The 13,702-nt window shown below is 37.5% G+C and overlaps 1 protein-coding gene across 3 annotated transcripts in view; it reads left to right on the forward strand.

The window, feature by feature from the left end:
• Positions 1-13,702, forward strand: part of LOC145989857 (calpain-A-like) — a 165,073-nt gene that overhangs the window by 133,640 nt on the left and 17,731 nt on the right. For all 3 annotated transcript variants that reach the window (XM_083125314.1, XM_083125315.1, XM_083125316.1), the window contains 3 exons: positions 7,694-7,866; positions 11,414-11,591; positions 12,929-13,040. In XM_083125314.1, coding sequence (XP_082981440.1) covers positions 7,694-7,866; positions 11,414-11,591; positions 12,929-13,040 — 463 coding nt within the window. The remainder of the gene's footprint in view (positions 1-7,693; positions 7,867-11,413; positions 11,592-12,928; positions 13,041-13,702) is intronic.

The following is a 13,702-nucleotide window of genomic DNA, read 5'->3' on the forward strand; positions in this document are numbered from 1 at the left end:
AAAAGTAGGCTTAATTCAGGAAATGCTTGTTACTTCTCTCTCCATAAACTTTTGTCTTCTCATTTAATATCTAAGAAACTAAAAGTTAAAATATACAAAACAGTAATTTTGCCTGTAGTATTATATGGATGTGAAACTTGGTCCCTTATATTGAAAGAGGAACATAAATTGAGAGTATTTGAAAATAAGATCCTTAGGAAAATCTTTGGACCTAAAAGGGATGAGGAGACAGGTGAGTGGAGAAGGTTGCATAATTTAGAACTACATAATTTGTATTCATGTCCAGATATTATTAGAATAATTAAATCAAGAAGACTTAAGTGGGCAGGCCATGTGGCACGAATGGGTGAGGAAAGAGGAGTTTACAGGATTCTTGTTGGGAAACCTGATGGTAAGAGACCTGTAGGAAGGCCAAGACGAAGATGGAGGGACAACGTTGAGATGGACCTAAGGGAAATTGGTAGGGATGGAAAAGAGTATATAGAATTTGCTCAAGATAGGGAAAGATGGAAGGCCTGTGTTGCTGCAGCCATGAACCTTCGGGTTTAAGAAGGCTAGGGAGTTAGTTAGTTACTGGAGAATATATTAGATCGGTGCGAAATGCCTTTTGGCTGAGTTCAGAGCAAATTCAAATCTTCCATGTAAGATCTTTGATTTTACCTGCGATTACACCACTAAAAAAATGAATGTAATTTTTAATATTTATAAGAATTATTCAATTTTTCTCCACTTCTCGGTCCGTTGAAATGGAGATTTTGTAATGCAATATTTCCCCTCCCCCCATCGTTAATTCCAAACTGAATCATTCCGTTTCACACGGCGTGGACAATGAACACAATGGGATATGTCTAAAACTTACGAAAATTTTCTGCCACCGGAAGGGTTACGACCATCAGATTGACAATCCTGAACGGTAGCCACTACCCTACAAGCTTTAACTCCTTAAACCAGGTAGAAGAACCACTACACCACGCCTTTACCTTCGAATGAAACAACATTTTTTTTTAAGTATTCTGTCCCTCCAATATTGTAAATGTCGTTTGGTATACGTGTAGTTGAACTTTTACTTTAATTTTGATTTGCTTTCTTGTAGTATAACCGATATCTTCGAGAAATAATTTTCGAAGTGATTAAAAACGAGAATATTGGTAGTTGTGAAAATGCGAGTTATTTCTTCTAACTTATTATTGTGATTAGACATTACTAATGGAAAATAACTAGAGGCTTGAACATTACAGGACGATGTTCTTTTCCTGTGATACTGTAACAGACAAAATGCTTGTTTACTGATGCAAGTCTTGTGTCAAGAACAGTCTTATGAAATGTATTTGCTGTTGCGTAAGATAACACGAAATAATTACACCGTGTGCGAACTACCAAATCTGCGCAACGTTATACGTAAACAGGCGGAAAATTTTATTCATAAAATCACTTCACATTTGACAGTGTTAGCCAAGAGAGACTCGTGGGACACTGTGTTAAGGTGCTGGACTAAATCCTTCTAATTTTTCTTCCTCGAAGAACAACAATTTCTAAGGAAGATCAACAGTGATGATATTTCTTATTTCTTTTAAATGCTTATACTTTCCTTTAATTGGGTTAAAAATAAATAAGAATATTGCTTGCATTTCTGTCATTGAGGTAGACCAGAGAGAGAGACAGACAGACAGACAGATATTACAAAATAGTTCATATAGTGCGAGCGCCATTAAAAAGTCATGATAATTCTATGTTGCGTACTTAGAATTATTCATACAATAAAGAACATGTCTAATTGTGAGTTAACAAAAAAAACAATAATAAAGATACATTTTCGCATCACGATTGCAGTTCGAAAAAGTCGGGACAGGGATTGAAAGTAACGCACTGTCCTGACTAAATCGGTGAATCGGACGTCTGGTAGCCTTGCATCAATGATTATAAAACTAAAACCACCCAATATTGCAACTTGAAGACTTTTGGCCAAGAAACAGATTGATTTATACAAAAGCAAAATTGAAATTTTTACTCATTTAAAAAATCGACGATGTTATTTTCGTATTTGTTTATTTATAGGTTCACATTTAAATATTTTAGGGTTCGAGGGGGAAGCATGGCCCACATGGCCCCTCCCCTGGGTACTGACATTACGTAGACAGTGGAAGAGAAATTTTGGAGAACCTTTCTATTAAATTTAGTATTTACATTCACCTTATGCTCAGATAGGTTAAACCGTTTATTGAATATCGTGAACTTTTCGTTTAATAGATAATATTTGGTTTTAAACGACGGGAGAACATTGGTCGAATTTCCTTTCTTGCTCTTTTGAGAGAATATATACTTCTACAATAGCAATCGCGTTCGGAAACCGTGAAAAAAATGACTTGGTTTTCAAAGGCAGACAAGCTTGATAGTCTAGCTTGCTCGCGATCAAAGTGTTCATATAGTGCGAGCGCCATTAAAAAGTCATGATAATTCTATGTTGCGTACTGGTAGCCTTGCATCAATGATTATAAAACTAAAACCACCCAATATTGCAGCTTGAAGACTTTTGGCAAAGAAACAGATTGATTTATACAAAAGCAAAATTGAAATTTTTACACATCCTTGCATTGAACTCAAGTGGGAAAAGGGGTAAAATTAGCATGTCCTGAATTGCCACACATATAAGTAGTTATTTCATTAATATTTGTCAATGTCTTTTAAGCAGTACACAATTATCGTTAGAGTATCATAACATGATCTTATATATAAAAATATCCCGTTGAACGCGTGTCAATTCATTTATTTGTTTATTTTTATTATAAATTTCATATGCAGAACAATGTAGCCACTATATACTGCTATTACAAATAATGTTACCATGCTCTTGTTTAATAGAAGGGATCTAGTATGGAGGATCGAACGTGGGACCGCAATGCTTTCAAGAACTCTAACCAATACACTACGCCCTTTTTTTTCTTGGAGCTAGTGTTCCTAATTATTCTTTCGCCTCAGTATTGTAAACGTTAGCTGCAAAAAAGAAGTTAAATACTCAGATATAGCTCTGTACTTCTAGAATTACTTTATACACATGCATTTGAAATTTAACTCTGAATTTCTTTCTTCGTATTAGTATATCTAAGCTTGTGAATATATTTTATTTGTAATTTTATAACGGTTTCATGAACATCTACGAAATAGTTCCTTATAACTTGGAATATGGTGAATAGATATGAAATGTCTTGAAATTAATTTTCGACCACTAGATTTTGACAAGGGAATTATGTGTGATCCGTTTCCAGTTATTCATTGCTTAAACAAACGTTTTAAAACTATGTGGAATTTTCATTCTGGGATAAGTTTCTTTACTTGCTACATGTATGCGAACTACACTCTGTCCCACTTTTCTCTGGAGCAGGTGAACGAAAACAAGTATCTGAGCAGCGATGAACACGTGAGAGGAATGGGATTGCGTGGAGGAAGGAAAGCCACCGCAGTTACCAGCCTTCCCAGCAGCGTGCACTGATTCGCTCTGTCCACTCGATCCCCTCTCCACTTCTCTTCCGCTATGCGCGGCTTTGCTCCAGAGATGCTGGGACAGGGTACAGTTAATTGTTTCTCAAAATGTATCATCTATCTCTGTATACCACACATTTAATTCTTACTCACATGGAAAAAAAATGTCAATTTGTATTCAGGGGTAGTTTCACAGTTACAAACTATTTTGGCCTTGATGAGAAGTTTAGTGTAAGTAGGCATTTTGTTTATAATTTTGAAATTGAGGTCGTCTAAGGTTGAAATCCTCATATTTAGGGCTTGAACTCGTCACTTAAGAGAACTCGTCCTCTACTTTGTGCGTGACCTTCTTTATTTTTATATTCATTATTCATCCTCATCGTCGCGATTATCAAAAGGTAAAATAAGAAAAGTCCTCCTCCGTGGCCTCCGACTGCAGGACGGCATGGATTCGAGTCCGCCTATGCTCACTCTCTAGGTTCTCGGCCTGTGTATGGGACCGGTGACAACCCACCATCGTGAAAAAATTGGGGAGCTACGAGTGAGTAGCGTAACCCGGTCTCGGAAATCTCATATGGGGCATGTTCCTGGGTAAACAAAAAATAATCGATCAGACAATTCGATTATCGAAGGCGATAAAATAACCTCCGGTTGACCAAGTTGCCAATATAAATACATGGAATACAAATTGTCTTCGAGCTTACATTGTTAAAAAGGAGCGGATACACGTATTACTATCCCAATAATTATTCAATACGGTTTTTTGTTTGTCAAGAATTATCACTTAAAATATTGCATGTTGAGCTGGTGCCTACCTAGCCGCCTCTGATGAAATCTACCATTCTTCAGATTCTCTTTAAAATTCGACTCGGGTCACTTGTAACGTGCTGGGTGCAGACACTGTGCATCAAAGCACAGTGTCTTGCGATAAGAAGCAGCCTTGAATAGCGTGAGTGAGTCACTTTGATCGCGAGCAAGCTAGACTATCAAGCTTGTCTGCCTTTGAAAACCAAGTCATTTTTTTCACGGTTTCCGAACGCGATTGCTATTGTAGAAGTATATATTCTCTCAAAAGAGCAAGAAAGGAAATTCGACCAATGTTCTCCCGTCGTTTAAAACCAAATATTATCTATTAAACGAAAAGTTCACGATATTCAATAAACGGTTTAACCTATCTGAGCATAAGGTGAATGTAAATACTAAATTTAATAGAAAGGTTCTCCAAAATTTCTCTTCCACTGTCTACGTAATGTCAGTACCCAGGGGAGGGGCCATGTGGGCCATGCTTCCCCCTCGAACCCTAAAATATTTAAATGTGAACCTATAAATAAACAAATACGAAAATAACATCGTCGATTTTTTAAATGAGTAAAAATTTCAATTTTGCTTTTGTATAAATCAATCTGTTTCTTGGCCAAAAGTCTTCAAGTTGCAATATTGGGTGGTTTTAGTTTTATAATCATTGATGCAAGGCTACCAGACGTCCGATTCACCGATTTAGTCAGGACAGTGCGTTACTTTCAATCCCTGTCCCGACTTTTTCGAACTGCAATCGTGATGCGAAAATGTATCTTTATTATTGTTTTTTTTGTTAACTCACAATTAGACATGTTCTTTATTGTATGAATAATTCTAAGTACGCAACATAGAATTATCATGACTTTTTAATGGCGCTCGCACTATATGAACTATTTTGTAATATCTGTCTGTCTGTCTGTCTCTCTCTCTGGTCTACCTCAATGACAGAAATGCAAGCAATATTCTTATTTATTTTTAACCCAATTAAAGGAAAGTATAAGCATTTAAAAGAAATAAGAAATATCATCACTGTTGATCTTCCTTAGAAATTGTTGTTCTTCGAGGAAGAAAAATTAGAAGGATTTAGTCCAGCACCTTAACACAGTGTCCCACGAGTCTCTCTTGGCTAACACTGTCAAATGTGAAGTGATTTTATGAATAAAATTTTCCGCCTGTTTACGTATAACGTTGCGCAGATTTGGTAGTTCGCACACGGTGTAATTATTTCGTGTTATCTTACGCAACAGCAAATACATTTCATAAGACTGTTCTTGACACAAGACTTGCATCAGTAAACAAGCATTTTGTCTGTTACAGTATCACAGGAAAAGAACATCGTCCTGTAATGTTCAAGCCTCTAGTTATTTTCCATTAGTAATGTCTAATCACAATAATAAGTTAGAAGAAATAACTCGCATTTTCACAACTACCAATATTCTCGTTTTTAATCACTTCGAAAATTATTTCTCGAAGATATCGGTTATACTACAAGAAAGCAAATCAAAATTAAAGTAAAAGTTCAACTACACGTATACCAAACGACATTTACAATATTGGAGGGACAGAATACTTAAAAAAAAATGTTGTTTCATTCGAAGGTAAAGGCGTGGTGTAGTGGTTCTTCTACCTGGTTTAAGGAGTTAAAGCTTGTAGGGTAGTGGCTACCGTTCAGGATTGTCAATCTGATGGTCGTAACCCTTCCGGTGGCAGAAAATTTTCGTAAGTTTTAGACATATCCCATTGTGTTCATTGTCCACGCCGTGTGAAACGGAATGATTCAGTTTGGAATTAACGATGGGGGGAGGGGAAATATTGCATTACAAAATCTCCATTTCAACGGACCGAGAAGTGGAGAAAAATTGAATAATTCTTATAAATATTAAAAATTACATTCATTTTTTTAGTGGTGTAATCGCAGGTAAAATCAAAGATCTTACATGAAAGATTTTAATTTGCTCTGAACTCAGCCAAAAGGCATTTCGCACCGATCTAATATATTCTCCAGTACATTTCAAAATGTTATTGAATGTTTCATGTCGATAATTTGAACAATGCATCCATTCTTGATGCTCGGACGATATTTTCTGCAACTACCTCTTCTCTCCAGTTCCTTCTCCTTCTTCTCTCCCCTCTTTCCGTTCTGCTTTTATCTCATATCGCCTTCCCTACTTTTCTCGCATCTTATCTCCATCCCACTCTTCTCCACTCCTCTTATCTCCTTTCCTGTCTTAGATTTCCGACTCCACTGCACTATTCTCTCTTTTTTCGTTCTTCTCTTTTTCTCCCCTTTACTCTACTCTCCACTTCCGTCTTCTCGTCTCCTCTCCTCTCGTTTTCCTCCTCTTTTCTCTTCTTTGTTCTTTTTTCCTCATCTCTCCTCGAATCTTTTTCCATTCTCCTCACTACATCTCCTCTCCTCGTCTATCCTATCTTTCTTCTCTCCTCTACTTTTCCTCTTCTCCTTTGGCTTTCTCTTTCTCCTCTCTTTTGTAACCTTTCGTTTCCTCTCACCTCTTTTCCTTACTGTAGACTCATCAGCGATGAAATGCTAGAAAACCTATTTTTTTCTTTCAGAAAGAATTTTGTCATTTGCGATATAATAGTGATATTTTTAATAATTTTATACAATAATACTTGTTCATATTTCTTTCGCGTATTTTATAAATATATATTGTGCATGTGGCAACCCTGAAATTGAGCCTAACTCTGCACGCAACCCACCAACGGCTTGTGTAAATTGGGTTGCCTAGTTTAACATGTCGTTGTCCTAAAACTTTTGAGAGACACTGTACAACAGTAAACACTCATTTGCAAATTTCATTAAAACGCATGACACGAACAACAATAACAGATTCGATACAACGATAAATTATTTTATTCATAGCTTATTTAAAGGAGCGTGACTTCTAAAATCAGACGACTATCGTTTATTGTACGTTCTTTTCAAAATATTAATTGCTTGGCACGTGCATTCAAATTGTAACGTTTAACTGGAATTTAAAGCAGGGTAAAAACAGAATGTTATAGTTTTATTACACACAAAAAATAGCCTTTTCTATCTATTTTTATCATTTCAATTTCTTACATTTCTTTTGTACAAGCCCCAATGGATGCGAGACCCCTCCTCTTGCTACGCCACTGCTCTTGAGTCCTTTAGAGATTCAGTTGTTTTTTAGCTTTTTTTAAAAAAATAAATATAGACCATATTATATGTAAATTTAGTCAGGAACAGTTTCAAAATAATGAAACAAATTATAGGTCGTGCTGTTGGTTAAAAATATGGTGTAATTCTTTAGAGTAGTGTTGTCGAAGATGATTATGTGAATATTTATTTCAAAGTGACAGTTTTTAAAATATAAATCCCTTTCTCTACCAATGAACTTGTGTTCATCTTGTGAGAAAATATTGTTGTTTTCAGGGCGATTGGCAGGCTTCCAGGCTGGCAGATATTAATGGCCTCGTGAAAGGACACGCCTACACGGTGACGGACATCAGGAAGATCGAAGCTGGCGATTTGGGAAGTGTGCACTTAATACGTGTCAGGAACCCGTGGGCTGATTTTACAGAATGGACGGGAGCTTGGAGTGATGGGTAAGCTATCAAAGGAATTCCATTCAAAGTGTTTGAACTGGGCTAGTCCCGCTTTAGACGAAAGCGTTTTCTATAGAATTTTTCTTAACATTTATCCCATGACCAAAATGCTACCGCGTAACGTGAAATATCTTACGGCATTTCAGATGGCATGACATATTTCATGGCATTTCTCAAGGATAGAATCGGTCCTATTTCCGTAGCATAAACCAATCAGAAGCGATATCTAGGTCACGAGTGTAGATGTAATGGCGGCCGCGGTAAACAATGTATCACTTCACATTTTTAAAAACCGATAACTGTTCAACCGAAAGGAATAACGTTTCCTATAAAACGGTATTAGGTACAAAGCAATGGCGTTGCTTAAATGCATACTTTATAACGTATACAGTACACGAATGGAAGAATATTTTAGTTGTTTCAATTGTAAACCCCGTACACTCACAATAGATGGTGTAACTCGACGTGCCTTTCGTGCAGTATATGTTGTAGGCTACGTACATTGCAATCACAAAAGCTAACTGAAATGTTAGGTGAACTGCTTCCGTGTAAAGCTCTATCTGCTATAAGATTTTTGAAGCATTCACATAACATTTACGTTAGCAAAAATGTAAAAGGATATGCTTCCGTCTAAAGCGCGCCTTAATGTTATTTATCGTACTTTAAGTATTCATGGAAAAGTTGAATATTCGATGTAACTACTCAAGAAATTATCAACATTTCTAATGGATAGGAAAATATTATTCTCATTCAGTGCAGTTGACATAAGAAGCTTTTATTTACCCTTTCTATTGGCGTGATCCTTAAGTCTTAACGAATCGAACAACAAGAACTGGCCTCGTGAACCTGGTGAAACCAGTTTTTTTACCTACCTAAGGAACTCTTTAGGTGAAAGAGTCAGGCACAGTGTTTTGTTTATTGAAAGTTTCCATATTACATCCAGCGCTGGCATGTCCTTGTGGCAGAAATAAATTCTGCTGCAGACATACTATAATCCTCTACGTCTCTTGTTTCCCCTTTTATACTACAGAAGTGAGACGAGGATTGTCTTATCGGCGCAGTGGAACGTAATGATCATATATTAGGTACTTAAATTATTCAATTTAAACTTAATATTCTTTAACACATATTCTTTATTACAAATAATATTATTACTTATACTTTCCAAATTTAGTTAACTCAACAGTAATTTATATGGATTAACGCCCAGTTAAAATAGTAGGTACAGTTCGTCCCATTTGATTGTCACCAGTCAGTCAGTAACGGATACACGAGTCTGAGCCAACCGCAGCCCCGCCCAAAACCCCCACAGCCAACATGACCCGGAACAATCCACCTAAAAAAATTAAAACAAAGACAAATTCCTTTTCTTGCACTTTTAAGAACTCAAAATAACTCTATTATCTTTAGGTAAATTACACCCGGCCATGCAGGCCCCAAAAGGTTGATAGACGGTAATGCAGTATACTCAGCCTGTCCAGCCAGTGTCCAGTTCGTCCAAAGTGTCTCTCAGTCGGTAAGGATCTGCCACGCTAGACCTCTCGCTCGCCCAGCGCAGAAGCCCAGTCAATGGCATAACCTTCCTGAGTCACCTGTCTATTGAGTCTCAATCCGTCATTCATGAGTAATATTACACTATGGGCTTACAATACCTAACTAACTAACTCTCTAGCCATCTTAAACCCGATGGTTTATGGCAGCAGCAACACAAGCTTTCCATCTGTCCCTATCTTGGGGAAAATCAATCCAATCTTTTCCATCTTTACCGATTTCCTTTAGGTCCATCTCAACGTTATTCCTCCGTCTTCGTCTTGGCATTCTTACCGGTTTCTTACTGTCAGGTTTCTCAACAAGAGTCCTGTAAACTCTTCTTTCCTGTCCCATTTGCGCCACATGGCCTTCCTAGCATGTCTTCTTGATTCAATTATTCTAATAATATTTGGGCAGGAATACATGTTGTGGAATTCTAAATTATGTAACATTCTCCACTCACCTGTCTCCTCATCCCTTTTAGGTCCAAATATTTTCCTAATAATTTTATTTTATTTTATTTCTGCTGCAGACATTCATGCTCATTTCAATTGTGTTTTAGGAACAGTTAAGACATACTCATATGGTGCAAGTTGCTTCACATTGGTCTCTGTTGAAATTATGTTGCACTAGTGCATCCCAACTATTGCAGTTTGTAATCATCATGCATATGCACTGTCTGCAAGTAGCAGACAATTTTCACTGGACAAGCTAGCCTCCAGTTACTTGCGAGAACGAATTTCACGCATTGCACGAAAATCGACTTATGGAACGGAATAACGAACTTCAGAATCTTCACGGCCGGACTTATGGAACGGCCCTTGTTTTACGCGTTAAACTCGTGCGAATTTCCGAACGCGCCCCACGTATACACGAGTATACGCTCTGCATGAAGTTACATACTAATGTAGTATGTGATGTGGCATATTCATAGAAGGAATTTTAGTTCTCAAGGAAACTAAAAAAAACGCTTAAAGTGAAAGAGTCAGTCGTTGTGTTTTGTTTAGTTTAGTTTAGTTGTTCATAAACTAAACTAGTTCGGATGCACTAGTGCAATATAGTGTGAACAGAGAGCAATATGAAGCAACATGTACAATGTGAGTGTTCTTAACTATTCTTAAAACGTAATTAAAATTAGTTTTAAAGTCTCAAAGACGCATATAACGATGTCCTTTATTTTCGATAAAATTTTACACGGACTGGAGTGAAACACTTAAAGACCTTCATGAAACACCGAAAAAACTTTATGTTTCATTTTATTTTTTAGCCAAATGCCATATTTAAAATCTATTTAAAAAATTGTGCCCTCTAAACTACATGAAGCTCAATGAAGAACAAATATTATTCTAAAATTTAGATTGATTGATTGATTTACGTCACTTTTCTGTTACTTTTGGCTAATCGAGACGATGGGAATGAGTGATGATATGATGCAATTGATGAAGGGACACCCACAAAGAACACCCATGCCCTGGATGGGATTCGAAGCCCGGAACCCTGGCATTGTAACGCTCCTGTGCTAACCACTTGGTCACGTAGACCGGCTTTAACATTTTTGAATGACAAGAATAATGAACTAAAACAAAGAACTGTGTTGCTTTTTCCATTCCTACATTTCTTAGATACTATACGTCTATATTGTACTGCATGTAATAATCTGGCAAAGATATCATACGTAAACGCACAGCCTTCAAAATAGGCGGCTACACTGTGTGGCAACGTCAACCGGGCTACGTTGCCTAGTTCGAGCGTCAGACAGAGCTTTCTCCGGGGCACATTTGTATCATCCCTGACCTTTCGAGCACATACTGTCAGTTTGTATCACATGGATTACAAAGACCATCTCTACAATGAGATCTTTCATTCTCTTAAACCTTCGAACACACGGAGTCGTGCTCCGACGTGGCAACAGCGCGAACTTCTGCCACCCGCCTAATTTCATGGCCGTGCGTTTAGCTTATATGGAAACATTAAATAAGCTTTAACATAATTGACGTAACGTGTTCTCCATTTCCAGAGATGAAAACTGGCAATACGTTGATGACGACACAAAGGACAGTTTGTCTCTCGCCGACCATTCAGATGGGGAATTCTGGATGGAATTTGATGATTTTTGCCAAGAATTTGAGGAAGTGACGATAGCTGCGTTGGGACCTGATTTTGACCAAGATGGTGTAACAGATATTCCAGGCGAGGTAAGACAAAGGGAACGAAGAAAATAGTCAGGGTTGTGGGCGTGGAAGAGGCGGGATTGTTTAGTAGTAGCACTGTGCGAATTAAGCTTTAAGGGGGGTGATCACTCAGTGGCGTATTTGTGATTTTAATTCGGAAGGTTGGTTTTTTGCGTATGGAAATTTGTATATAATACCAGCCAGTAACTAAATTATTGCATTGAGGTTCTAAAGTAGGCCTACCTTAGTGCATTGGTTGGAAAGGTACTTTAGAACCCCAAGGCAATAATTTAGTTACTGGATGGTTTGACGTCGCCCTCACGAGCATTTCATTCGGAATTGCCGCTATTTCGTTGCGAATAGCTAACTTGAGATCACCAATTGTGTGAGGTCTTTCAACATGCACTTTTGATTTGAGATAGCCCCAGAGGAATTGATCACACAGTCAGATCCGGGGAGCGAGGAGGCCAGGGAATGTCACCATTTCTTGACATTACACGTCCAGGAAACGTTTCAGTCTTGACCCTGTCTCTCAAAAAGTTCTGACCCAAAGCAGTATCGTATTCCGACTGGGTACACGGCCGTGACGATCGACATGGAACTCCCTTCGAAACCATCGTTGGTTTTGCACAACGGACTCATCATTTTTAAAATATGCTTCTAACACAAAATCACGGGGTCGCCCAGTCCACTGCTCCATCTTAACTGAAATGGCGTTGAGCGAGGTTGAAAGATCTCGCACAACAATCCAATTGTGTCGAGGCAAACGCCATTTTTGAACATTTGAACCATGTGCACAACAATTGGTGATCTCAAGTTAGCTATTCGCAACGAAATAATGGCAATTCCGAATGAAATGCTCGTGAGGGCGACGTCCAACTTTAAGGCAAGACTACATGAATGTGTACGGAATGGAGGTCATTTATCTGACACAATTTTCAAAACAAAGAAAAAATAATGTAAGCACTGAAAATGGCAATTATTTTTGTAGCAATTTTGATTATTAAACCTTGCATTACATTAATTGTTTTATTTATATACACATTTCAAAACCATCAGCTCTTTCTGCCGGTCCCTGTAATATTAGCGAAAACATGGAGAACTCCAAGAAACCACAATCAAACCAATTATAATGTAATAATTTTATTTTAATGTCATGCATAGTATCTCGACTTCAAACATATATATGCTTATAACTATTTTGAAAATTGTACTCTAATGTACTGACATGTTCCATGCCATTTGTGGAAGAATAACCACTGTACAGTGGTTAACGGAATTAAATAAATCATATCATATCATATCTACAGCTTTTTCAAAATCAGTTTAAAGACAGTCTGAAATATGTTATTCTGTTACAGGTGAAGGCCATCCATGGCTGCTGGTTAGCAGGGGTTAACGCTGGAGGCTGCAGAAATAATCTAGAAAAATTTGCTACTAATCCACAGTACCTGTTGACTTTGATGGAGCCAGGTTAGTAATGAGGGGAATACTACCTCTGGTTTCTGTATCCCCCCATATCTCAATGTCTCTAAAGCAGTGTGGATAAAAACATGATTCTTATTTTTTAAAAAATCATTTTTTGTATATTTTATTTAAAACATATTTTTATTTAAATTTAATTTTGTGATTTAAAAAAGCACGCTTAAAATTTCTTGTATTTTTTCGGCACCTGTGACGCTTCCATTAGTTGTGTTCTGTTGCTATTAGTTGTAACGGCCCATGTTCGCTACTTTATCATGCTCAGTAGGAATACGTCACACCCTTCAATAAATTGTCAACGATTATTTGAAAAAAAGGAAGGTGCATTGACTGGAAACATCCACCTAAAAATAAAGAACAACCCCCCCCCCCCTCGAAATTGACCCTGTCACAACTGAACTACTCACCTGTAAAGAAAAAAAGATCAAGGACGGGCAAATGCTCCGTAAGTCCGGGTGGACAAACTAGTAATACCCAGATTTGACTAAACATAGCAAAGTGCTATTGATGCGGTCCTTAGTGCGATCAACGCTAATTCGTAGGAACTTGAATCGGGCTCGTCTTGTCCCGCTCCCGACGAAATAACGTATATATGACCCTGGAAATTGAATTTACAAATGTGCGCAGAAATATTACCCACTCCAAAGTGTGTA

This window comes from Lepisma saccharinum, chromosome 7 (genome assembly GCF_977018435.1).
Source record: "Lepisma saccharinum chromosome 7, izLepSacc3.1, whole genome shotgun sequence".
NCBI classification, from domain to species: domain Eukaryota; kingdom Metazoa; phylum Arthropoda; class Insecta; order Zygentoma; family Lepismatidae; genus Lepisma; species Lepisma saccharinum.